Source organism: Podarcis cretensis (assembly GCF_951804945.1).
Source record: "Podarcis cretensis genome assembly, chromosome: 6".
Taxonomy (NCBI): Eukaryota; Metazoa; Chordata; class Lepidosauria; order Squamata; family Lacertidae; genus Podarcis; species Podarcis cretensis.
In genome coordinates, this window is record NC_137175.1 from 38714683 (window position 1) to 38742658 (window position 27976).

The following is a 27976-nucleotide window of genomic DNA, read 5'->3' on the forward strand; positions in this document are numbered from 1 at the left end:
AGTGGGTAGTTTTCAGCAAGAAATTAGGGTAGGCCTCCGACGTACACAAACTGGTAGGTGGTGCACATGTTCCACTTGTGTTTCATCACAATTTTCCCTTTAAAAAAATGGGAAGGAAAAACGGTCTTGCAAATGTGAGCCTCCACATATATCACCGATGTCACTTCCATGTGGTGGAGGGGTTGTATTGAATCCTGCACCTCAAAACAGCACCGCCACACCCTGCTGAGCCTGCCTAGTATCTGAACTCTGCCTTAATAGCTATGTACATTTTTCTATACTGGGTTTTTCTCTGTACCACAAGGTGGCAGCTGTTGCTTATTTCTTAGTCTAAAATGGTCAAAGGTTTCCCTTGCTGAATGTGAGATTCCCATGCAAGTATAACCTGAAAAGTTTGGTGAGGAAACATATTGATATGTGACTTTATCTCACATTGTCTCTTCCATTCTGATGAATCCTGCTAAAGAAACTGCAACAGGTGCCTGAAAGACTGCTAGATCTGAGGAAGTCAACTCATCTACAAACACTTAGGCCACAATAAACCTGTTAGTCTTTAGGGCAGGGGAAGCCAACCTAATGCCTTCCAGAAATTGTTGGACTACAACTCCCATTAGTCTCGGCTAGCTTGACCCCTGGTCAGGGATGGTGAGAGCTGTAGCCCAAAATACCTGGAGGGTACCAGGTGGGCTGCCCATCCTTTATAGTGTCACAAGATTCTTTGTTGGGTTTGCTGTATGAGCTAGTTGATATAATTAGCTTGAACGGTAATGTTGCAACTTTCTGAAAGTGTGGAAAATTACACAGCAAAGATCAGTCCCTTGTAGAAAAGGTTTAACCTTTCAGCTGCATCCTTATCTTTTGAATTGCAGGTAAGTAGCCTAATTGGGTAGTTTATGACCTGCCCAACTGCTCACTTGTGAGTAGAAACCCTTTTGGCAAGATTGTCAGATGGACCTGAAATGTCCAATGTTCCCTTAAGTTTGATCTGGAAGCTGCACTTAGTGCAGAATGGACTGAGACCTTGTCACCATATAATATCTGTGAGCAGAGAACTGCTCTGGTTTGCTACCAGGCCAAGCTCAAAAAGTGTTATGGTTAATATACCGTATATAGCCCTTAACAGCTTGGGACCAGTGTGCCTGCAATATAACCTTGCCCCATATTTGCCCTGTCAGTCACTTCAGTTTGTGAAACTTGCACCCCATAATATTCATTCTGCACTTGTAAGTAATCAGTATTTTAGTGTGGCAGTGCCTACACATTGAATCTCCCTGCCTATTGATTCTGGGCAGGGGCTTTTTGTGCTTTTCGGCACCTGCTAAGCACGTTCTTGTTTAGACAAGCTTACCTACATATGCAAAATGCTGTCATGTGTTTTAATTTATTTTTAGTCTATAGCTGGTTTTTTTAATTTAAAAAAAACCTTTTAAATAGTTGCTTTTAATTGTTTTTACTAATAATTTTTTCAGTAATTCAGCAGTTAGGAATACGCTCCTTGGCTGTGCGCAGAAGAGGGGAAATATTGATTCCAAATATTTTTAAATAGACAGTTTTCAGCAGAGCATGGAATCCAATAGTGTTCTGAGCACAAGGCTTCAGATGAGAGTCAGTTTTGGGTCTCGGCTTAGTATCCCAAAAGTTGCTTCCCAAACATGTTTGGTCAAATTCTGCCTCTTTTCTTTGCTAACTTCCTGGGATCTTACAGTGCCTTTGCCGCCATTTTAAAATGACATGAACACACTTGTACACTTAAGATGCCCATTATACAAAATCAAGGATGGTTGTGTTTTTTAAGTTTCAGAGAGTTTTGCTTTGTGCCTCTGAGAGGATTAGTGCAAGTATTCGCCATTTCAAAAGACTCTCCTGTTAGGGCTTGCTGAAAGTAGTTGTATGGACAGCTTTGAAGACATGTGTTTTCTATTTATAGCTTGAGTCTTTGTAAGCAGCAGAACAAGCTTTTCTGCTCATGTTGCCCCATCAGATGTGGATCTCTACTTAAGATGACTCATCTGGTCTTGATATTAAAGACAACAGCAAGGGAGGTGGAGGCTGGATTAATATGGATCATCTACCTGGAAGCCAAAAACCTATCCCCAGTTGCCTACAAAAGCAGATTTTGTGTACACTACCAGAATGAGATGGTATCTAAAGCAGTTGTAGGAAGCATTAATTTGTGGGCCCAATTAGGCCTGTTCAGGGTAAACTGCACACCCCTTTCCCGTGTCTGACTTCATAGGATGTTTGGGGCAGGAAAGTTTTGAGTCGTTTGAAAAGGAAGGCAGCTGAAATTCAGCATCTTTTAAACCTGATGCTTTTTTCTGTCAACCTGCATGGCAACAAACTTGGCATGGCAGTGGTATGCCTCTGAACACCAGCTGCTGGGGAGCACTAGTAGGGAGAGTGTTGTGTTCATCTGTTCACAAGGTTCTCACAGGCATCTAGTTGGCCAGTGTGAGAACAGGATGGTGGGCTAGACTGGACTGATCCAGCCCAGCTCGTAGACCAGGCTGCTTAAAATATGAGAGAGTTTTATGTGCCCCTCCCCTTCCCAGTTTATGATACATCTTCCACAAGCGTGTCTGCACAGCTGCAAAGATTATAGCTTTACTTTTTTAAAAACTGAAAGCAATACTTCAAGGCTATACATACATTTCATGTACTGTACTTGCACTGCATGATGTGGAGATTTTTGTCTGCTCTCTGGAATGAAAACGAGGAGGGCTGCAGGCTAGAGCTGTAAGCCAAATTCTTTGAAGCAAAGCTTATGCACACAAAGTCTGAGTCCAATAAGCTCTGGCAAAAAAACCATTGACAAAAGCCACCTTATTCCATGCATATCTTTTTTTTTTTTTTTTAAATCCCACTAGGTTATGTTGCATTTTCTTCTAATCCAAAGGCTTGGTAATGTTGCAGCATACAAAGCAGTACCTGCAGTGAAACGATGGATATAGTTTTGCTGAATTTGGTTTAATACATTGCTTTGGTTTTGGGTGTTCCAATTGAAGACAACATTTTATTATTATTATTTCTTAGTTGAACAGTTACTGTACAATCCTATGGTAGGGTGTGGTGGCGACCAAAGGCAGTAGTGCCTGTCCAAACAGGGTTGGAAATGAGGTTGGAGGAGCGCTCCTGCAATCTTCCCTCTTTCTTTATCAGTGTCCCTGCCCAAGGAAAGTATTTTCCTTCCCATTTGAAACAATCTCCTGTGCTGTCTTAAATTTGTTATGGGTTTGGAGGGCCGTTAGGCTGTTTAGGAAGGAGCTGGATCCTTCGGGAGCCAATATTTTATCCTAGTCACTCCAAGACCAGATGTGCCAGCTTGCGAGGGTGATTTGGGGGAGCTGAAGTCGTACGCACAATGCCAGGACATCAAGAGGAGCCAGGGGTGGAGCTGAATGCAGCGGTAAACCATCCCCAGTGCATCTTTTTTGGGGCTGTACCAAAAAGGGCCATGACCACAAAAAAATCCACAGCAATGGAGCCAGGGGCATCTGACATCAGATTCTGGAAGAAATCCAATTTCTCCTTTGGCTCCAGGGATGTTCTCCCCGGAGCTTGACTTTTAAAATTAAGCTTTGAAGTTCAACTTTTTATTTCAATTTGTTGCCTCACAGGATGAAAGAAAACCAATAATTTCAAAATCACCTCTTGTCAATAGGACTTTTGTCAGAGCAGACATTTTACACAATTGCAGTCAAAATTACATTTGTTCTTCCACAAATGAAGCTTCCAATATTTCTCATATGCCAGGTACTGCAAACCAGAAGCCCTTCACAGGCTTTGTCAATAATTTACAAGTGGTAAGTTACTGATTCCTTTGGTGTTCATTAATGTTTAAAAATATAATATATTCTTTGCTACAGCAGTTACATTGGGTACCAAACTTTGGCAGTACTATTTAAATGTTTAATATATGGATATGTGGGTTAGAATCCTATGCTGTCTTATCTAAGAGGAAGACCTTCTGAAAACGGGGTTTACTGATGACATGTGCTGTTAACAATAGGATGCCACGGAACGGTCAGGCTTTGATCCTGAGTTCTGTGGTTTATAGAACACCGACACAATTTGAAGAAGAGGCAGCAAAATATTCAGTGTTGGGAGTATTAATTTTGCATTGGTATTGCTCACCATTTTTGTGCAAAGCTCTTCAATGAACTATATGTATCATGCTGTGCTCTTTTCACACTATCACACAAGAAGCATGCATAATGATGCGCAGAATCATGCACCTTCATGGATTAATGCGTCCAACATAGATGTGACGGCTGCAAGTATTACAGCTTGTTTAGTACTCTGCATTGTTGTTCATGCACAACTCACTGTGGATTAAAGCCACTAACAGTAATATTTGCATTCTCATTTTACTCAGAACAGAAAAGTAGTTTGGAATTTATTGTATTTTTATCGAATATTATCACTATCGAAAAAAGAAAACCAGTTATTTTTGATTGTTCATATAATATATGGCAATTAAACACACTATGGCTTCTACAAGTACACACACTTATTGTAAAATTGTTTTTTAAGTGACTATAGTCGAGAATCATTCTTAATTTTAAGGCACAAGAATATTGAGTGAAATTTACATATACATATTTCCACACATGTACACACATTATCTGGAAAAGTGTATGGATGCAATTCCATACACACTTCCCTGGGATCAAGCCCCACTGAACTCGCACAAGACTTACTTCAGAGTAAACATGTATAGGATTGCACTGTGAGTGAACTAAAGAAGAGATGCTGCATATGGATGAAAATTAAAAAGTGCATTCAATATGCTTATCTAGGGTTGCCATATTCCAAACAGTGAAATTCTGGAAAGAAAAGTTGTTGAGCTCTTTTTGGCAAAGTTGTTGAGTTTGGGTTTCTTTTGGGGGGGGGTTTCCTGGACGTTTACCCGATTTCCGCCTGGACTGCTGCCAACTGCAGTATTCCGAATATGTCTGGTAAATTCCAGAGGTATGGCAACCCTATGATTGTCTCAAAGTGCTTTATTTTTCTATAATACAATTTATTCTCTACATGTTTTACATCTATTTTACAGTTCTTTACATTGCCTTATGATGGCAAACTACTACACAAGCTTGTTTCAGCTTTATAACTTTTTAAAATATGGTGATCTTTTACAAGTATTTGCAATCTGAAATGAATTGAAAAATCCTCGATAAGGGCTGAGAATACAAGTCGCTTGTTCCCCTATCTCATACGGATATTCGCTTAGCAGCAACTAATTTAGAACATTGCATGTCTGGAAAAGGCAGCCTCCAAATCAATAATACAGGCAAACCATGCATGCAAGTATAAGGCATTGAGACTGTTTCATGTTACATTTCCCCAACACTGCTGTACATTGTGCGGGGGGGGGGGCTATAATGTTTGGAAGACACTTGAGGTACTTGTGTGCATAATGGAGAGAGTTTTGCAGCTTCTAAAAATAATGGTTCAGGTCTTGAAATAAGTTAACTTAAGGAAGCTCATGGAAATAAAGTTTCCCATCCCTTCCTTTCTACCCACAACTCATCCCATATTGTTGAGGAGAGCCCCAACAACCCTCCAGAGAGGATTTGGGTATGTGTGAGTGCATAGGACACCATGCGGAAGGACAGGATGGGAAACATTCCTTCTGTTAACATATTTTAAGCTAACTTATGTTACGATCCAAGTCTATGGGTTCATGTGCAGAAAACGTGTGAGAGGTGGGGCAGGGCAGGGCAGTAATGCATGAAAAAGGCAACTGTAGCACCATGACATGGCAAGTTAAAATCCCTTAAAATACAGGACTCAAAGGTACAGGAACCCTTTCCTGTGTGGTACTTGGCCACTGTATGTATGAAGCAGTCCTAGTGAACAAAGTAATAAAGGTAAAGGGACCCCTGACCATTAGGTCCAGTCATGACCGACTCTGGGGTTGCGGCGCTCATCTCACTTTATTGGTCGAGGGAGCCGGCGTACAGCTTCCGGGTCATGTGGCTAGCATGACTAAGCCGCTTCTAGCAAACCAGAGCAGGACACGGAAATGCCGTTTACCTTCCCACCAGAGCCATACCTATTTATCTATTTGCACTTGACATGCTTTCGAACTGCTAGGTTGGCAGGAGCAGGGACCGAGCAATGGGAGCTCACCCCATCGCAGGGATTCGAACCGCCGACCTTCTGATCAGCAAGTCCTAGGCTCTGTGGTTTAACCCACAGCGCCACCCGCTGTATGTATGAAGCCATCCTAGGGAACAGAGTAATACCAGCCACCTAAATAAACTGAAGTGACCAGAGGAGGAATGGCTGCTAGGAAGAACGCAGAGAGAAGAAATACCATGGTGCATCTGCAGCAGCACAACTGGATGTCTTCATCTGCCCCAGCTGCAACAAAACATGTCTCCCCTGCATTGGTTTCTACAGTCACAGCAGGTGCTGTAACTCTCTAACCGTTTGACTTCGTTCCCAAAGGAGCACTCTTCTATTGTCTCCAGAGACAGACGGATGTCATCAACAACAACAACAAAATTGACCTGAGCCGAGACTAAATGAGACATGGCTTTATAAGAAAGAGTGTTTGTTCTCAGGCCAAATCAGCAAGATTTATATGAGTGGTATCCAGCTAAGTCAGACTTTGAACAGAGCCACAGAATTCAATAGTCTTAAGTTAGCCAGCCTGCACATTTTATTGTTTACAGTATTATCTACAAGTGTGAAAAGCTATTCAAGAGGAAGGGTGAGATGTAACTTCAATAAATAATAAGAATTGGGTATGTAATAGTTTTCTTGCACAATCCACAGAATTTATTTTTTTTTGCGAGGTGGGGTGTTTTTGGTTTTTTGCAGTCTTGAAAGTCGCTGCTGCTGCTGCATGTGTCAACATGGGACTAATTTAGGAATAAGATATCCAGGTTTATCATGTAATCACTGACAAAAACATGACACTTGTCAGCCATTAAACAGAGACCAGACCAACAAATTCCACACATAGAATGAACAGCTCTCATAAATGGGCAAACAAGCCAAGGTGGGTTAATGCAATCCCATACTTAGCTTTTTGGAAGTAAATCTCATTGACTCAATAAAACTTACTCAAAGGATCAGGCTACAAGGCTCACATTTACAGAGCTGAACGTTAAACCTGCATTGCTTCCTTGATATACATCAATATATAACTTGGCTTTAATTTTTATAGGTGCCAGCACCTAAAGTTTTAAATGCCCCATAATGTTAAAACACACACACCTTAAAACCAAATTGTTTGGTGCCCACTTTGACATCTTTTGTCACTTTGTATGTAAGATGTTCAGACCACAAAGGAGATGGGTCCAATCTCCTTAAAATATTTCCAGGACAGCAGAAGAAAGATACAGCCTTTTACGCCTCCCATTCTGTTCTTCTGCCCATATCCTGTTGCTTGCTGTGATTAGTTTTCCACCACAGTAGGCAAGGCAAAGGTGAAAGGACCAATGGAGGCACAGGTCAGGGGTTACAGTGACTGTTCTTTTAAGGAGACAAACAGGATCTCCAGACTGCATCCTGGCAAATATGGCATTTCGACTCATTTTATCCTGGTGCAGTTTCTTAATTAAAACCTCTCCACAAAATTCAATTAACAAGTTGCATTTTAAAGTGACAGTAATATTCTTACTGTCTTAATATTCTGTATTTGTATTGTATGGGTATTAGTGAATGCTGTGAAGTCTCATTCTCGTCTCTAGAGGTGAGTCATACAAAACGCTAAACTCCCTAGTCTAAAAATTGACCTGTAGAACTGTCTGAAGAAGGTGCAATCTCAATTATTTCCAATGGATTCAATAACACCTGGGTCTGACAATGCCTCCTAGGCTAGCGGACTTCTCTCAAGGTTCCTGTGTTTTTTGTACTTGCATGACAAATGGAAATCCAGTAAGTTTGGCTTTTTCTGACATGGAGATGCAGTGATGAAAAAAAAATCCTAGCAGCTTAATTTTTCTCTTTTTGTGGAGTTATTAAAGCAGGGACCGAGAACTAATGGCCTTCCAGAGGTTGTTGACTTCTAACTCCCATCAGCTTCAGCCACAATGGTAAGAGATGATGGAAACTGAAGTCCAACATGACCAGGAGGACCACAGGTTCTCCATTCCTGTGTTAAAGCCACAGCTACCAGAAAAAGTAAGCAACCTTAGTCCCTCTCATCTATTTGCTTTCTTCTGCTTTATCCCTCTAAACCCTTCTTCCCCTTCCCTACTACTATGCCATCTTCTTCCAACCACTGGGCTCTTCAAATTTAAATTCTTGGCCCCACATAGCTATTGGGGCCACTGCCATTCAACTCCCCCTCTTAACCTTGGCTCCTGCTCTCCTTTTCTGCATCTAGATTCCTCTTCTGTTCCTTGCCTCCCACTAGGATGAAGGCCTCCATCCTTTCTTTGCTGCTTCGAAGTGTCAGATGCACATTCAAGAAGGAAGATGGTGCTGAAAATTTCTTCCATAAACTGCTAGTCTAGATATAATCTTCTACAGGCCAAGCTGGCACTAGTCACTAGGAAGTCTATGTAATTAATTACTTGAATGCTTTAAGCAAAGGTTGCTGAGTGACTATGTGGCATAACTTGCCCCCTTATCCATTGTGCACAGAAGCCCTTAGAACTCATTCTTACCTTGTCCCTAATAACTTACAGTCTATTTACAAGCGAATGCTTGGACTACTTTCAGTCTAGGACAGGCTCTTGTGCCTCATTTTACAGTTATCAAAGGAAGAGCCAGAACAAAGCAGAGAGGACGAGGCCTATAACTTGGCCAAAGCTGGTGCAAGGCGATACAGCTTCCTTGTACGTGCCTTATCGAAGACCTCCTTGGTACGAATAAGAAATGGGTTGTCGTGCTCCAGGCCTGACGGTAAATGTATTTGCAGTTCCACTATATTGTTGATTTCCATGAGAGGATCTGAAGAGGGAAGGGAGAAAAACAAAAACATCACCACATGAACAGAAATAATTAATCATACAATATAATACAAAGTCCTGAGAAGCACTATGGGGTGGGAAAGTAAGAAAATGATTTTTGCTCAGCCCCAGCTCAACGCGTTTTGAATGTTTTCTACGCAGTCAATAACCTTGCCAAACAGACATGCTGATTTTAAGAGGAAAAGTGCTTCACATGTGCAGTTTTCCTTGCTCTTGACCTAAATCTGGTATCGTGACTACATACCCTTCAAGAGTTCTGATTTTCCTGGGACATCCCAGAATTACTTTAATCCCAGAATGTCCCGTTTCCCCCTTCCAGTGCTGCCACCGCCAAGCTCAGAAAAGAGGTTTTGCTGGCGCTTGCAGTGGTGCTTCACTTCTGCATGAGTCAGCTGACGAAACAAGGCTAATATTCCATAAGTCCTTGTCTTAGACTCTGTGAAAGGATTCTGTGGAACTGTAACAACCCTTCGTGTGGATTATTGGACTCTAGGAACTGACAGGTAGAATAGACACTTATACATGTATGGACCTGATGCATGAACGGAATATAGAATGAACTGATCCGCTGGGTCTTCTCCTTTTTTCATTGAACTTTATGAGACTTCTGTTGAAATCTACAATTTGAAACAATGGATAGTATACCTTATTTATTCAAAAGTACAGTCGGTTATGTCTTGTGTGGGGTATTGAGAATAATGTGATAAAAAATGGCCCGTCAGGGATTTTCTACTCTTCTCTAGAGAGGGGGAAAGGACTGGATCTACTAGGTTGGGGGTGGAGAGCCTCGGGTCCACAGAGCCATACATAAGCACTTCTAAGTTTTGCATGGCTAGAGTGGAGCCAACTGTACAAACATAGGAGTCATATCCCTTGCCCCCACCCACTACTGGCAGGCGGTCCCTGGAAGGTTGCCCACCGCAGTGAATGAAGCTCCTGGCTTGAAAAAGGTTTCCCCACCCCCACACTAGACAGTGTGTACTGGAGGATTTTAAAGTTGTCACCTGCATGCCTACACCTTGCCAGCAACACTTTCCTTGAAGCTCCCAGATCACATCACAATTCCTGCATTTGCGGAACATACCTGCCAGCGGCTGCTGTGTTGGTAGCGTACTCGCCATTCTGGCCTGTATACATGGCTTCACTGGCAGCATTACTGTAAGTCACCATCTTCCCAGGTAATTCCAGGGACACCCTTCGCCCTTGTGCGCTGTTTGGACCATTCCTGTGAGTAGAGTTGGCCCTGCGCATCCCTTCCGCAGCCTGAGAGTTGTATGACATTGTACTGTGGCCGTAGGAGGAGGTGGGTGTGCTCATGCTGCGAGAAGACATGGTGGGCCGGCTATACGACCTATCCGTCTCTGTCACATAGAGGCGCTTCTTGATCAGAGGACGGCTGTTGTCATAGGAACTGAGGTAGCTGGAGGAGTAGCTCCCACCTGGGTAATGGTGACTGTATCCACTGGGCCTCATGCTGTTTTCCAGAATTGATTTGGATGTCAGGGAATAACTGTTACTGTAGTTATAGCTTGAAGGGTTGGAATTAAGTTGCTTATTTGAGGCCTGGTTGCCACCTGGGATATTAAGGGCTTTGTGGTTCTCCTCCCCTTTTGAAGAATCGTCTGGGACCACTTGGGCATCGTTGCTGAACTCGGGTGGAGGGGGAATGATCTCAAAATCAAAACCCTCTTCCACTTCATCGTTCTTGTCTTTGGCATGGTTTTGGGGTGCTGTGAGAGAGTGGAAGGGAGCTTCCTGCCTGCTGTGACTTAGGAGGCCTTGAACTAACATGGAACTAACATGCCTGTTTGATGAAGGAAGATTCTGGGAGACATTCATCTCCTTGACCTTCTGCACATTCCCACATTGTTCTGAGGCACTGGAAAATGTCTGAGGCTTCTGATCCCTCTGCCCCTCTGACAAGCCCAAGGTGCTGCTGTCAGGAATACCTGCTCCATTACGCTGCTTGTTTTCGGAGGCTGCAAGTGATTCCTTTTGAGGAGACTTTGGTACAATTGTGACAGAGTTGGGCTTGGAGTCACTGTAGTAAATAGTGGGTGACCCAGTCTCTGACTGGCTGTTGCTGTGCAACTTCTCTGATAACTTGAACTGGGGCCTCTCTGACAAGTAGCTGTTCTGTCGGGAGGCAGAGGCAGAAGATCTACCTCTTTGGGCCCTCTGTTGTGCAGCTAAGAGGAGAGCCATTGGGGATCCCCTCTCTACTTTTTCTCCTGTAACAGGGTGAACCAAAACTTCACTATTCATTTTCTCTGTCTTCCAAGAGGATGTGGATGTCTCTGAGGGCCTGCGCTCAGCTGAATCTCTTTGGTTTTCATTATGATTTGTGCTGGTGGTTCCATCTTCTGTCGTTTGGGAAGAACTCGCAGAAGCCAGGCTGTCAATGGAACCGAACCTCGTCCTATGCATCTTGTATTGGAAAAGAGAGAAATCCATGTTAGGAGATGCATTTGGTAGAGGTGAGGCCGTGCCAGAAGAGGCTGGTGAAGGTGCAGATGGAACCAAGAGTTCATTCTTTGGTTTCAGAGGAGAGGCTGGGGGTTTACAAGTGTTGTCAGGTGCCGAGTGGCCAGCAGAGGTGCTAGAAATCTTAGGCTCTTTCTCTGTCACTTCCGTCGTTGGTGTATTCGGACTTGCTGTGGGTTTTGGAAGCCCGGGCTCGCCACTATTGGTCTGGCTGCCACCAAACTGAAGAGTAACTTGCTTCTTTGGTTCTGGAGTATGTCTTAGGTTTGCAAAAGCCAAAGGTGGCCCCCCGTCCTTGGTTGGTGACAACAAGGCTTCCAGTTCATCTTTGAATTTCAAAACACTGTTTGCTTGCACAGAGGTGGATTTGTTGTCTAGTGTTGAGGCAGCATCACTGGGGGATGTTTTGCCCATGGAAGGTGTATTAGCAGGCCTGATTCCTTTCCTTTCACTTTCTGTAACCGCTGGTGATTTTGGGCTTGTCACGGCAGGCCTAGCTTGTTTTGGTTCATCTGGAACAACTTGGTTGCTATTGGTAACATTGGCTTTAGTCTTGGCAGATACTTTTCTGTCTAGTGGCCTGTCTTCCTTTCTGCACGAAGAGGACAGCAGGGCAGACAATTCATGCTTTAGCTTGTCCAGGTTGCTGCGTTCCTTCCAGTCTTCATCATCAGAGGACGCCCAGTCCGAAGAATCTGTTTCTTTGCCTGGTGGTGCCTCATGCTTCAGCAGGGAGGCAGAGGAGCCATTAGAATCTGATGTCCGTTTTGAACTTCCAGCCTCTGTGGTTAACATGGAAGGCTTTTCCACTGTGGCTTTCCCTGCAACTTCTCCCTCTGGGTGAACCGTGGCTGCACTTCGTACAGTAAAGTTAGATGGCAGGGCAGGTCGGCTATGAGGAGTCAACTTGGGGAGCTGCTCATCTCTTGGACTGGATTCTTTTTCTGCCGAGGATATAGAGGACGTTCTCACGGGAGTCGGGGGAGGTACTTTTAATGACCTCGGAAAGGTAAGGTGAGGCTCTGGGCTGGATTGTGGCAATAGTGACACCTTATGGGTGGGAGTGCTTGGAGAAGCAAGGTTTGGATTGGGAGAAATGGTTTCGGGCTGCCTCAGGTTCAGAACAGTCTCAGATTTCCATTTGGACACACCATTGGAGAATGGTGGGGTGTGAAGCGCTGGTGAAATGGGAGGCATACGAGGGGCTTTGCCATCCCTAAAAGCCAGAGGCGGAGGAGTAGGAGGAATGAAGTCTGGTGGGGATGGAGTACTGGGGGAAGACAAATTGGAATATGAGAATGAAGGTGGAGCCAGGGATGAAGGAGATGGCGCTGGCATTCCTGGAAGAGGTGGTGGGGGTGGAGGCACCATTGGTGGAGGTGGGGGTGGGGGTTCCACAGAAGGTGGAGGTGGAGCTTCCATGGGAGGTGGAGGTGGAACTTCCATGGGAGGTGGAGGTGGAACTTCCATGGGAGGTGGTGGTACATCAACCGTTGGTGGTGGTGGAGGAGGAGGAGGAACAGGTGGTGGTGGTGGAATGTATTCATCATCCAAGTAGTTCTCTTCAAATGCCTTGGGCCTCAGATCAAGAACCGAATTGTACTTTCTGTAATTGCCATTGATCTGAGAAGCTAGTCCTGGGGAGAAAACAACACATACAGTGGTGTTAAGGTGGCCTCTCATTTTAGTCAACATTAAGGCAGGCAGACATTTTCTGTTAGGCAATGCTAAGAAACTCTTTAATAAGATGGGTAGGCGGGGATAATAAACAAACAAACCCCGCCCATCTGGCTGGGTTTCCCCAGCCACTCTGAGCGTCTTCCAATAAAACACTAAAATACAATAACCTATTAAACATTAAAAGCTTCCCTAAAAATGGCCCCCTTTCACTGAAAAGTGAAGAAACAGACATAAAATCATACAAGTCCATTCATAATAGTTTCTACTTTTGGTTTCCTTCCATCCTTCCATTCTAAGTAAAACATTCTGTCCGCCCCCCGTTTTATTCACCTTGAGTGGACCAGAGTGAAGCCTGCTCACTCGCAGTCCGCTCGGCTGGACCCACCTCTATCAAAGCCTCTGATTGGATTATTTGAACTGGGGTTTGGTGGGAACCCCCAACGACTGCGACATCAGGGAGGCGGGCCAGCACAACCAGGTGGCAAGTCTCACGTGGCTCGGGGGTGCTGCGCGTGGTCCTGCAAAGGGCACCCACAATCGGAGGAGTGAGCGTTCATTCTGTCAGCACAAGGATTGGCAATTGCGTATTGCATCTCCCTTCCCCCACCCCTCAGGGGGGAGGGCTTCCCCCCAAACCTTTGGAGCAAATTTGGGGAAGGTGCAGGGTATAGGAGCCAGCTCCTAGGGGCCCTGGGGGCTTTGGCCTCCACAATAAGCACCCACAAAGTTGCCAAGCACCCACAAAGTTGATGGGCATTCCCATTCAAATGGTGTGTGTACACTGTGCCATGTGATTGATTATGTGGGTTGGGGTTTACCTGGGTCCCCACAATATTTTATTCAAGTTGGCACCCCGGTGCAGTGTGTGGGCAGGGAGAGGAGAGGGGTCTGGGTTCTGTTACGCAAGTGGAAATTTTTGTGCTGATGGAGGGCATTGGATAAGTTTTAGAATTCCATGAAACTGAGAAGACTGCTTTGGTCCCTGACAGTTTTTTCTAACTAAATAGCTTTTATCAGTTTTCAGAAACTCTTTCAGATTCTGAAACTGATACAAGTTGGCGATGCAAAAGGGAAACTTTATCAGTAACATAGCAACCACTCATTCCAGAGAACCATGTGTGCTCACATGTGGTTCAGAATCTCCTGTGCATGCGAAGGAGGTCTATGCAGGTACAGTGGTGCCCCACAAGATGAACGCCTCGCAAGACAGAAAACCCGCTAGACGAAAGGGTTTTCCGTTTTGGAGGCACTTCGCAAAACGAATTTCCCTATGGGCTTGCTTCGCAAGACGAAAATGTCTTGCGAGTTCCTGCGGGTTTCCCCCCCTTTTTCCCCCCTTTTCCTAAGCCGCTAAGCCGCTTATCAGCTGATCCGCTAATAAGCCGCTTAACAGCTGATCGCTAAAAGCCGCTAAACCGCTAATAGCGCTAATCCGCTAAGCTGTCAATGGGCTTGCTTCGCAAGACGAAAAAACCGCTATACGAAGAGCCTCACGGAACGGATTAATTTCGTAATTGGAGGGAGCTCAATCATCTGGATCAAAAAAACCATAGAATCATAGAGTTGGAAGGGATCCTGAGGATCATCTAGTCCAACCCCTTGCAATGCAGGAATATGCAGCTGCCCCATATGAGGATTAAACCTGCAGCCATGGTGTTATGAGCACCGTACTGTAACCAACTGAGCTATGCAACCTCCCAGATAATTAGATAACTGCCTTGTTTCTTTTGCTGAGGCAGAGTAGTTCATTAAATGGACATTTACATCTAATTGAGCAGGTTTTTACAAATGAAAACAAGATCAGCTGTAGGGGTGGGAGTTGATTATTGGGACTGCAAAAGGTGAGGAGAGGGAGTTGAAGTCTATCATCCCCTGCTGCAGTTTTGGGGAAGATCCTTCCACAAAATATGCTGTTTGCTTTGGAGTACCCTTGCCCAGCTAGTGCTATCTGCAGTTTTAAAAACCTGTACAGTAAATGCAAATATGCACTGAGCAAGTCACATCTAGTTTAGAGCTAGGGAGCAAAATCACACATTATGGAAACACAGGAGTCATTTGAATGACCCGTTTTCTACTGAAACTGATTCTTCTCAGCTCTTTTGCTGCTGGTGCTGGATCACCTTCCGATTTGAAACATCACTGCTTTAATTTCAGGGTGACTGGCACAGGTGACTGGCACATCTGTCGATGCTCTGGTTTAAACAGCCCCCAACATACCATTTGTGTAGGCTGGGTGGTGATCCAACAGAAACATTCATCTACCACTGTAACAGCTACATTTGGATTTTCTAGAACAACCAGCAAAGCAATCTTGATGGGAATCTAATGGGTTTTTTCTAATAGCTGCTTTGTGAAACTACATTCAGCACTGCACGCAGCTGGTGTCCAGAAAATGTTCCTCCCAATGCAGGAACAGATACTGGAGCCTGCAAGACTGGCAGCTTTTTCCTGGGCTGATATCAAAACAAGCAGGACAAATACTTTCCCGTTTCCTAGTGAATATGCGGCTGTAGCAAACAAGACTGACTTATTAACAGGGAAGTAACTTTATATTTTTAAATATGTCTGATAATTGCCATGGCTGCCTGACTGCAGAAACTAGCTGAACGTGCTCTTGAAGAGGTTGATTTAGCTTTATGATAGCTGCCCTTAACTCGGTGCCAAGCTGTCTTCCTGTTAGCAACACTAAATATTTTGGGTGATATCCAACCAAGTGATACTCCAGGTAGGCCTATGGAAACAAATGGGCGAAAGTTAGTCATCATGAGTAACTTAAGTCCATTGCTTTCAGCGAGTCTACTCTGAGTCGGACTTAGGTTCAGCATAGATTTCTAGAAGTTCTCAGACATGTTCCCAAGCTGGAACATGTTCTAACAGAAACTACTGAACTAAAGGTGAATATTTTAAAATAAATGTAAAGTGCTTTCTGGTTTGTTTTTAATTGATCATTAAAAATGTCCTGCTATAAAAAATAACAGGATGCCACATTAAAATGTTCATTATTGCTTTGGTATCTCATTTGCTTTGCAGGTTCAATCCCCAGCATCTCCAGGTAGGGCTGAGAGAGAACCCTGCTTGAAATCCTGCAAAGTTGCTGCAAGTCTTTGTTGACAATAACACTGAGGTTGTTTGTTGTTTAGTCGTTTAGTCGTGTCCGACTCTTCGTAACCCCATGGACCAGAGCACGCCAGGCACTCCTGTATTCCACTGCCTCCCGCAGCTTGGTCAAACTCATGTTTGTAGCTTCGAGAACACTGTCCAACCATCTCGTCCTCTGTCGTCCCCTTCTCCTTGTGCCCTCAATCTTTCCCAACATCAGGGAGTCTTCTCTTCTCATGAGGTGGCCAAAGTACTGGAGCCTCAGCTTCAGGATCTGTCCTTCCAGTGAGCTATCAGGGCTGATTTCCTTCAGAATGGATAGGTTTGTTCTTCTTGCAGTCCATGGGACTCTCAAGAGCCTCCTCCAGCACCATAATTCAAAAGCATCAGTTCTTTGGCGATCAGCCTTCTTTATGGTCCAGCTCTCACTTCCATACATCACTACTGGGAAAACTGAGGTAGGTGGACCAATCACCTGACTCCAGCTTCTGTGTCCCTATGACTGTGCGGTACCAAAGTGTGTGTCATTGTGCTGCCGTTGCAAGGAAGTCAATAGTGATGTCAAAAGATCATCAGTACAAAGGTCTGGGACAAGCTGAATTGAATGGTGTCCATGTGCAAAGCAGGAGTTGTTGATTTAACAACTGTCATCTTAACAACTGTCATCTTACCTAGAGCTGGTTTTTCCTCAAAGCCTTCTGGTACTGATGGCGTTGGCACAGCCACTCCATGAGGCTCTTGAGCATTCTGAAAAACGTTGGGAAAACAGACTTCAAAGACCATAAACAACAATTGGTGGAAGGCAGAAACATTCAGAGATTTAAGCACATGGCAAACAACAGGGTTCAGTTTCAAAGCAAACCAGAATCTATCTATCTATATCTATCATCTCCTGGCATTACAAGAGTCAATTCCATTGATGTATGGTTCTCTGGCTTTTGGCAATTCGTTATTTATTTGGCATTTGTTATTTATTGATTTTGCACTGCAAATATTTGTAAATTGCTTATTGGTGTATTGCTAAGCATAAAGCAACATGACAAAATTCTGAAGAAAAGGACCTGAAGGAGGGGTGGCTAAACTTTCTCAGCGGAAGGACCACATTGCAGGATAGACATCCCTCAGAGGGTCGAATGCCTCTCACGGCACACAGTACATATATGCTCATGCAGACATACATATGGTTCATACGCTCAGCCCAGCTACATACATACAGCACATGGGTACAGGAAGCAATCTGTCTCCCAATTTGCCAGTTGGCAGCAAAGCCTTTTGAATTCCCCTGCTCTAATCTCAGGAAGTCTTTTCAAGCTTCCCATCAGAGAAAAAAGAAATTCAGGTCTGGGACTGGTGTGCTATAAGGCATGGCTATGCTAGGCAAACTAAGGCCCAGGGGCCAGATCTGGCCCAATCACCTTCTAAATCTGGCCAGCGGACGGTCTGGGAATCAGCGTGTTTTTACATGAGTAGAATATGTGCTTTTATTTAAAATGCATCTCTGGTTTATTTGTGGGGCATAGGAATTCGTTCATTTTTTCCCCCTTCAAAAATATAGTCCGCCCCCCCCCACAAGGTCTGAGGGACAGTGGACCAACTCCCTGCTGAAAAAGTTTGCTGACCCCTGGTTGGCAGGCCTGATCTGGCCCACAGGTTCTCCAGCACTAGTCCAAAATGAACAGATTCATATATTGATCTGAAATATGCTAAGTTGGTTCCCAGATGTGCTCTGTTCACAAGTCAAAAGGGGGACCTTTTACAAAATGGTTTTCATGATAGTGCAAATACCCCTGGCCATGTTCCCTCTTTGCAGGCTGCTCCCTTGCAAAGCTCAAAGCAGAGTTCGCAGTTGGCCTGGGTTTTCCCCTCTGCTCTTTATGACTATAAATAATAATAATAATAATAATAATAATAATAATAATAATAATAATAAATTTACTGCTGTATACCCACAGGTCTCAGGGCCATTCACAGGATAAAAACACAAAATATATAATTAAAATAAAAACAAAACCAACCCAATAACCCCTGTCCCAACACATTTTAAAAGGGCATTGAATGTCAACCAGCCAAAGTGGAACATTATTGCCCGGTGCCTAAAGGCATATACTGAAGGTGTCAGGCGAACCTTCCTGCACAGCAGATGTGGCTTGGCTCAGGATGCTAAGCCTGATCACCTGCAATGCTTGTGAAAAGGTCAAGATAATATTGGGCTATACTGGACACCCACCTTCCTCTGCTCTTTCCCTGAAAGCCATCTTAGCAGTCCAGAATGCTGAACAAGGGATTCTGCTGGAATCCAGCCCCATGGAATTGGACTCAACTCGCCTCTCCACTGGTGATTCACTATTGCCATCATTCCACAAAAAAAGGCATTTAATGCTTCTGCTACTCTCTGAGCCTACACTAATGCATCTAAATTACAGGGAGGTCAGTGTCAGGAGTTGAAGTCATGCTTCCTTCTTTTGGGGACAGTGATTTATTTAGTAGCACTGAGTTTCTGCCCCACCCAAGTGCAATGAACCTGCATCAACACCATTCCTTCAGCGGTTTAATTCACATATGAAATTGGGACCCTGCAGATGTTGTTGGATTCCCACTCCCATCACCCACAGCCAGAATGGCCAACAATCACTGATGATGGGGGCTGCAGTATGACAACATCTAGAGGACCATGAGTTCCCTAAAGGTAAAGGTAAAGGACCCCTGACAGTTAAGTCCAGTCACAGACGACTCTGGGGTTGCGACGCTCATCTTGCTTTTCAGGCTGAGGGAGCTGGCCTTTGTCCACAGACAGTTTTTCCGGGTCAGGTGGCCAGCATGACTAAGCTGCTTCTGGCACAATGGAACACCAAAACCAGAGCAGCAGACAGAAACGCCATTTACCTTCCCACCGGAGCGGTACCTATTTATCTACTTGCACTTTTTGGCATGCTTTTGAACTGCTAGGTTGGCAGGAGCTGGGACTGAGCAACGGGAGCTCACCCCGATGCGGGGATTCGAACTGCCAACCTTCTGATTGGCAAGCCCAAGAGGCTCTGTGGTTTAGACCACAGCGCCACTCACTTCCCTGACATGAGTTCCCTACCCCTGTATTATAGTTGCCCCACTACTAGTCATGGGGCAACATACTCCACAGTGTTTGCAAACATGAGTTGATCAAGGCAAGAGTCTTCATTTTACTACATAGGCACAGCTAAAAACATCATATCAGAAATGAAGCAGTTCCAGGTGCAAACATAATCTGGAAAATCTTTAAGCACCTACATTATTTTTAAGACATACAGTGGTACCTCGGGTTAAGTACTTATTCATTCCGGAGGTCCGTACTTAACCTGAAACTGTTCTTAACCTGAAGCACCACTTTAACTATTGGGGCCTCCTGCTACTGCCATGCCGCTGGAGCACAATTTATGTTCTCATCCTAAAGCAAAGTTCTTAACCTGAAGCACTATTTCTGGGTTAGCGGAGTCTGTAACCTCGAGCGTATGTAACCTGAAGCGTATGTAACCCGAGGTACCACTGTATATGTAATGTAGCTTCCGGTGCACCAAGTTCAGCACAATTACACAGCTGAAAATGCCGGAAGTGTGCCTGGAGAATGCAGGTGCCTTTCCCTCTTGGAGACACTTGCGCCCATCATAGAAAGTCCACCTTTGCATGTTGCACAAGCTGCCACTTCATCCTACCATGTTCCCTGGTCATTTGTGTGAACCAGAGAGGGACCAGTACATAGAAGCATTATATGGGGTGACCACATCTCCTTCTAGAAAAAGAGGTGCTGGAATGCACCACGAACACCTCCTTTGTTCTCTTATAATGGCAATGGCGCCCACCTGAGAGGTGCTGGAACTGAGTCCTGGTAAGTTCCAGCTGAAAAAAGCCCTGTGTCCTTCTTTACAGAAGATCAATCTCTATGTGAAAGGCTAGCAGAAGGCCTCTATTTGAGGGTGTTCTCTATTTGAGGGACTGTCTGATCAAAGTCCTGTTGAAAGACCGAGAACTCTAAGAAGAGAGAGCAGCAGAGGTCTTAATGATGCCCATCAACATTTAGCACCCAGACAGAAGCCCCAGCAAGAACATGGGTCACCATGTCTCTATGATGAGGTGTATTTTATTTGAATTTAAATTATAGTAATTATTTCTAAATGTGCACCTATGAATTAACTTAAGATGACCAAACATGTAAACACTATGCAAATCTTTGTACTGTACTGTTCTGTCCTGTCCTCTTTTTTGGTCATCTTAAGTGCAATGCACCTGTTCCAAGGAAAACAAGAAGTGCTCTTATGATGCTTTTCACTAAAATGCTTTTACTCTACATCATCTCATGCATTCTTTTAACACTGGGTGTTCTTACAAATAATGAGGAAATGGGAATTCTTACTGGCGGCATTAAAATGCTCTGCTTCATTTCAAGGGTTTTTAACTGCTCTGCTATGCATACACCCTTTGATAATTATTAAGCCAAAAATCTGTGCTTTTCACTGAGCAGTTTTCATCATTCAAGGAGACTGCAACCAAAGACACACCACCCTATATAACTCAAACCAGAATGTCAAAGAGCAGATAAATTGTTACAACCTCCCTTCTCTCTCTTTCTTTTTTGGTAAAGCAATGAGCTATGCAATTGATGAAGACCAGAACAAATGTCATAGTATCCTGCCTTGCAGTGGCCACAACTGTTAAGTTGTGGGTGAACATATCAGACGACACAGCAGCTCTTCAAACAGCTCTTGTTTATTCACAGGCCAGAACAGAACAGAACTGAACTGAAGGGATCAGCCAGCCTGCTTATATAGAGCTCCAGTACAACGTAACTGTCACAACTTTCCGTAACTATCCAATCACTGAATGCCACTTTCGATCTCTTATTTGCATATGTGGACCTGAACTATCTACAGTATCCCCCTGCTGGCCCAGGGTGAGAACTTCAGTACATAACAACAACCTACTAACCAATGAAATAGCTGTGGGGCCAAAGACCTTGAACTGAGGAAAGCTTTCCTTCTAACCTATGCAGGCCTGCAAATAACGTGGAAGCAGAATGAAAACATTTACCAGTAATAAATTGTTGCAAGTTTTGTTTTTAAATCTAATCTGGTAGTCTCAATTTCACAGTGTTAATTGCATGCTATGAAAATGTGCATATTTTTAAACTTTACTAGTTTTGTAAATAAAACTCGAAAATGTTTGTTTGTTTTATCATTTTAAAAAGTTAGTAATTTCAATGTCTCAGGTGTTACGAAAATGTGCACATACAGCAATTCCTCATTCTCATTGCCCTGATCTCCGCTGTGGAACCACCCTATCCTGAAATCATCTCTTCTTACAAATCTTTCAAACCAATTTCAGCTTTTGCCCTCATTCCCCATATGTCTGTCACAGACCAAAGCTAACCCTCTGTGTTTCATTATATTTTAAGGTTACCTACCATTTCTGTATTCATGTACCTGAAACTATTATTAAGCCTAAAGTTGATTCACTTGGCACACACCTCCGAACCTGTCTCACCCGCATGTCTAACCTGCTTAGGCCCATGCTATACATTTTTTAGGGACAGAGGAACACGAATAGCAGGATTGGGTTCATCTCACAGTGACTAGCCGGCTTGAGAAGCATTACTTCCCTACTTTAAGGAAATCCTGCGGCTCTGAAATGCCTCTGGCTTCAAAGTTGGGAAGAGTCTGGAGCTGTTAGCAGAGTCGATTGTATACGGTGTGCCTCCCAACCAAGTGCCCAATGATGCTTTGATCCTCGTCTATTCTCACCCCAAAATCAACACTGCACTTCCTGCTTCTGGTTTCAATTGTCTTTTCCTTTCCAGTGGCCCCAATCAGTCAGTTCTCATGTAAAGTTGTTTGCAAGTGTCAGACACACCAAATCGGAACATCTCACACCGACATGGGGATGCTAGTTACAGGTGTTGGTCTGCTGTAGTCGAAACAAAATAAAAAAAATCCTTCCAGTAGCACCTTAGAGGCCAACTAAGTTTGTTATTGGTATGAGCTTTCGTGTGCATGCATACTTCTTCAGATATGGGGATGCTGATGATCTCTATTATGCTGGCTGCTGCAGTGCTAATACACACACACACACACACACACACACACACGTTCAGTGTGGTGAGTGTGGCACCACTGAAATTAAGAAGTAAAGCATCAGCCAGCCCTTTGCTCTAGCTGGCACCTTATGGATTGAAGTGCTTCCTCATTGAAGAGAATCAATGTGGTGTAGAGTTAGCATAAGCCACTAGGGCCTGGGCGACCAGGATTCGAGTCCTACCTTACAGGGCTGTTGTGAGGATAAAATGGGGAGAAGGAGAACCGTGTTGCCACCTTGAGCTCCTTAGAGGAAAAGGGTGAGGTATAGATTTTAATAATAATAATTGCACTGAAAATGATAAAAGAAGCTGTGACTGGAAGGTTGTGGTTCCGTTCCAAAGCAGAAGGTAGCAGGAAAGGCACAATATTTCTAATCTTATTTCATGCCAAATGAAATGTAAAAAAGAGGGAGAGGTTTCCCATCACTGAGTTTGTAAACATTTTTTTAAAAAAACTATTTTACCAATACAGATACATACAATGCTTAGCCAAACCATGACCAAGCACAAACACACAAATCTGTCTTATGGTTGCAGGTTGTTGTTAAAGATGAGAGATCTTGATGATGATCCTGGGTTCAGATGGCCCACTAAGCCAGATCTTGACATAGCTGCTGCTATTGTGTGCTTTTTAGCCTGGTGAGGAGCTAGGTGAGTGTGAGCTCCTTTGCAGGAGCCAGCATAACATGCCAGCATAACTCTGGCCTACAACGATGGGCAAACCACCTCAAAATCCATGATTATTTTACCCATATTACAGAAGGTGGAGCTGTGTCAGAGAGAATGTGGATTATTGTGCCAGCCTTGCAAAGTAACCCGGTATTATTATACTCATTCTGCTTGAAGGAGAGGAGAGAGAAGCGCAGTGTGTAAAGGCCCTGAAGTGTAATCCAGTATTATTATTTTAAATTCTGGTGTGTGTTTTTTTAAAAAGGGTAATGTAGTGCAGTTGATTGTATTAACTGGACAATTAATTAAGGGCTGGAAGGGTTGAAGGGAAGGAGGAAAAGAACTGAGAGTTTCAGCTGTGAATGGAAAGGCATCATCTGGATGTCAGATAGACTCATGGATGGACAGCATGTCTAACTGTTGAGAAACAAGAAAGATGATAGACCTGAAATACATGTTTCTCAGAGGCCAGGTCTACCCAGGTCTCAAAGCTGTTCAGTCACCATATCTACCAGAAATAGTAGACATGCTGTGGTGCTAGTTATGAGTGATTGTTTATAGCGTTGAACTGAAAAAAAAATTCTGCTGGCAACCATGCTTTAGTCTCTTCTCCTTTGTTATCTATTATTACACTAGGACCTTCTATCTGGATTCCTTTTTATGCTGTAAAATTATGCCTATATTTGGGAATTGGTGCTTTGCACGTGTATAATTCTACCACATTTCTAATTTCAGCAACCATGACAAAGCTGTTTGGATTAAGTACAGATGTCGCATGTGCATTATTTCAAAGGGCTAACTTTTATTCTAGAACATCACATTGTCTCTATCCAACATTATAGAGACCAACATGCACCTGACGAAGTGGCCTCCGGCCCATGAATGTTTATGCTTCAATATATTTGTTAGTCTTTAAGATGCTGCAAGAACTAATACTGTTATTGTAAACCATGGATGTTACTTTAATCCAAACCACCATAGCTCTGAAATACTCCTTGGATTTCTCTTTAAAAAGAAAGAAACTCTGGCTACTCAGGAATTAAGCTTCTTTTCACTCCAAAGTACAGGAAAGTTATGATACAAACCACAAGTCTGCAACAGTACAATAAATAAAAGTTTGCTGAAAAATAACCTGAAGTCCCATACAAAAGGGATTGTACAGTGAAATATGACCCTTGATTTCACAATTCCAAGTGTTGCACACGCACACACATTTGAACACACAAATACTTCGAATTCTCAAGCTAACCTTAAGAGATTCTGCTAATATTTAACAAGCATTATTCCAGGCCAAGGTTGAGATTTGTTTGATGGGTCCCCACCCCCCATCTCGCAGTGGGAACAGTTAAACTTGGCTCCATTAAAACATTGTGGGCTGTGCCAAGGAAGGCTGCTCACCGCATATAGAGTGCTTTTATTTGTTTTATTAATTTAGTCCACCTTTCTTCCATGATGAAACTCAATCCCAACAGTCTGGAAGTGCCAAAGAAAGAAAGAAAGAAAGAAAGAAAGAAAGAAAGAAAGAGCCACCCAGCAACAACAGAGCAAGTGATCACCATGAAAAGCTTAAAAAATAATAATTGGGTTTTAGGTAATTCAACTGAAAAGTATGATCCCTGGCACTGAGCTGCTCTCTAGGGACCACTGAGAAATACACCTCCTTCATCATTTGGTCATTTCCTCATGGATATGTCTTGTAAGCCCTTTGTTACCTTCATATTTTAGAGAGTGCTGTGGAATAAAGAGTCAGCAGTAGTAGCAGGAGCAGCCTTACCGGTACATTTATCTGACTCATCAAGGGTCACTTTCACAACACAGGGCGACTTAAAACCAGCTTTTCAAGCTTGGAGAATGTAAATCATGAGCAATCCAATGCATCAACCATCCGCTGTGGGACAAGTCTAATAGCAATACTGAAAAGCTATGTGATGGTTGTTCAGGAGTAGAATACACCTTGGACTGGGATAAGACAAGACCCTCATTGTCACATATGAACCATCAGAGGCATTCTCTGCATCCCCTCTTTCCGTGGAAGTATGGTGGCTGTGTAAAAGAGGCAGGGCCCATTCTATCATGGACCTAGACAGCAGAATCTTCCCCTTGTCCAAATGTTGCCTGCCTGGTTCCATCTCCATCTGCCATTTTGGTGGGCAGATACATATTTATTCCACTGTCTCTCTGGGATGTCTTTTGAACTGGATGTCTTGTTTTACTATTATTGAGAGAGTGTAACTTTCACTGCTGAATGAAGTTTTAAAGGCAATATTCACAGCTTATTTGGGCCATTTTGTAAAGGAAAATGAGACAGAAATCAGCATGTGGCCCACAAACGTAAGTGTCAAGATGGGCCTAAAGACATCTTGCTGTTCCATGCGACTGTGGCATACAACCCAAGGCATGCACTCAAGGATGCTAGGCCACAATTCTTGGATCACACATTGTTTCACTGGTGTCATTGAAACCCATCTTTTTGGCTGGTTCTACTGTTTGGCCATCACTACCCTAGAGGGGAAGAGCCAAATTATCAGGGGTGGCAGAACACATGGCCTGCATGCAGAAAACCTCACTCAGCTACAGCTGGGAATGTCCCCTTCCTGAAACTACTGCTAGTCATGGAAGGCAACACTGAACTAGGCAGACCCATGACGTCCCCTGCTTCCAGATTCTTAATGCAAGTAACTGGGAGGAGAAACAAGATGGCAGCATTAATCAAACCCTCCAGCTTTTAGTTAAGTTTTTATGGTTTTAGCTCCATTGTTTTTAATGTTTTTAAACGTTTTATGGCTTAGGCCTATTGCTGCATCAGTCTTTCCACCTTAGTTTACTTAATTGTAATGCAAGTAACTACCTTCTCTTATTTCTTTTTGGAAAAATAATCTGGCAAGTTTTGATCTAGTTTTTATATCATTGCTTCCTCTTACATATACTCTTCTTCCTTCAATTGGAGCAAAGCGGTAGAAGGAGAAACTCTGGGTATGCAGAAAGTGAGACAAGGGGTTGTTCTTAATTTTGTTACTTATTTATACCTAGGGTATTCTTCAACAGAAAGGCTCAAAGGCAATTGATTAAAAAGTTTAAAATGAAATTATAAAAACAGTCCCATTTTCAAGCTTTATTAAAAACAATATTAAAAGGGCACAAAAGTGACAGTGAAAAGCCCCAAGTAAATTTTCAAACGACTAGCAGGATGTTGCTGTAGCTTCTTAAAAAAAAAGAGAGAGAGCAGATTTAAATAATAATAATCAATGTGTCAGCAGGTTTCACCTCATCTGATTTACAGAGCAGAGGCTGGCGCTGTGGGGGATGGGACAGGCATAAGAGATGGCAGAGCACAGAGGAGTCAAACTGATATGCACAAGGGGACCCAAGAGAAGCAGACTGGCCCTGTGCAAATCTGCAGCTACGGATGCTGGCTAAGACATGCTCTGGCAAACATTGCTTAGAACACAATTCATTTCTCACAAAAATATGAAAAAAAGCTTCCTGGATGCTTCACTCTGCATGTGTGAGACAGGTGAGAGACTTTGCATGCGCGAGACACATGCCAAGTTCAATACAGGGCGTGGCAAGGAAGTTTTAGTTTTACAGGGGGTTATTTTCAAAGCAAAGGAATATGGATGGGCTTCCATCCAATGCTGGGTGTACACAGTTCTTAAGCCAGTTCAAATATTGACTCATACCTACATCCATGGCAGCTGGACAAACCCTCATTCCTTTCTGAGACAGAATTGCACAGCTCTCAATGTCTGTCTAAAGGAAGGGCTTGGGCTTTGAAAGTTTCAGATTTATACATGACTGAAGACAAGGGCTTGGGCTCATGTACTTCATTTTTTAGGCTCATTTATCCCTTTAACCCAATGCTGAAGAGCCTAACTGCACATTACATAAAAATGCATGAAATGAAGCTACGTGGCCATTCTTTGTAAAGAAAAGCATCTTCTGGAAGGGTGAGTCTGGGGACAGTGCATCAAAAATGTCTCTGTGGGATTTTCTCTTCCTTTTAATCTCTGTGGAGTTCCAAATACATGCTCACAAGAATAGCATCTGCCTGAAACCAGTGCGAACTGGTCCATTAGAGTAAATTGGGCACTGCTCCACCAACCTCAGTTTGCCCTCAGCTAGCACTCACTTGCCAGCCTTCTTACTTTCAGCCAATCCAGGTGGTGGCACTGCCTGACGGCACCATCCGCTTACAGCTTATCCATACTTCCACTGTCACTTTCCCTCATGGAAACCCGCTCTTTAGCATCAAATTGGAACAAATCAGGTTTTCTGTGGATTGCCATTTGGTCCAATTTAGTGCTAAAGAGCGAGTTTTCCAAGGGAAAGCAGTGGGTCACAGGGCTTATTATTTATTTGTGTAGCTTATTTACTACAGCTGCAATCCTAAACACACTTACCAGTGACTGAACACAGTGACTTTTGAGTAAACATGCATAGAATTACACTACAGTTCCCCTAGAACAGTCACCCTCTTTCACCCTAACCTATCCCACAAGATTGTTGCGATGATAAAATGCAGGGTTTGGCATATGGAGAAAGGGAGGGATTGTCATTTTCCCTGAGCAAAGCCAGTCTTAGTCTTCTCTGCTGCCCAGGATGAATAGTCTCATGCCTGCCACACTTGTCCACATCACCGAAACACTTGGTTGGCCACCTTGTCTTCTGGCAACGGTGGTGGAAAAGTGTTTTCAAATTACGCTGGGTGTTCACATTACACATAAGCTTCCTAGTTAATTGAGGATGATGTCCTCTTTGCCTTCAAGCAACCACACTAGGATAATTTTGTTACCTCAGCAGCACGGGAGCTGCTGGAGTGTTTCTCATCACTCCCATATCTCTGGGCCCAATGGGAGGAGGCTGCTATTTTGTTCCACACCAGGGTGAATAGGTCAGAAACATTCGCAGCTCACATCTTTCCCAGAGTGAGATAAATTGAGCTTCAAGGGCAAACAACAACACTATATTAAAACATACATAATGAAGTCCCAGCATTTTTATTTTGAAAGTG

General features: G+C 43.6%; 1 protein-coding gene across 1 annotated transcript in view; it reads right to left on the bottom strand.

Annotated features, from left to right (window-relative positions):
• Window positions 1-6847: 6847 nt before the first annotated feature.
• LOC307219056 (uncharacterized protein C6orf132 homolog) overlaps window positions 6848-27976 on the bottom strand; it is a 39300-nt gene continuing 18171 nt past the window's right edge. Inside the window, exons 3-5 of the mRNA XM_079981906.1 lie at window positions 16868-16943; window positions 10018-13054; window positions 6848-8913 (exon numbers count right to left, since the gene is read on the bottom strand). Coding sequence (XP_079838032.1) covers window positions 8808-8913; window positions 10018-13054; window positions 16868-16943 — 3219 coding nt within the window. The 3' untranslated portion in view covers window positions 6848-8807. The remainder of the gene's footprint in view (window positions 8914-10017; window positions 13055-16867; window positions 16944-27976) is intronic.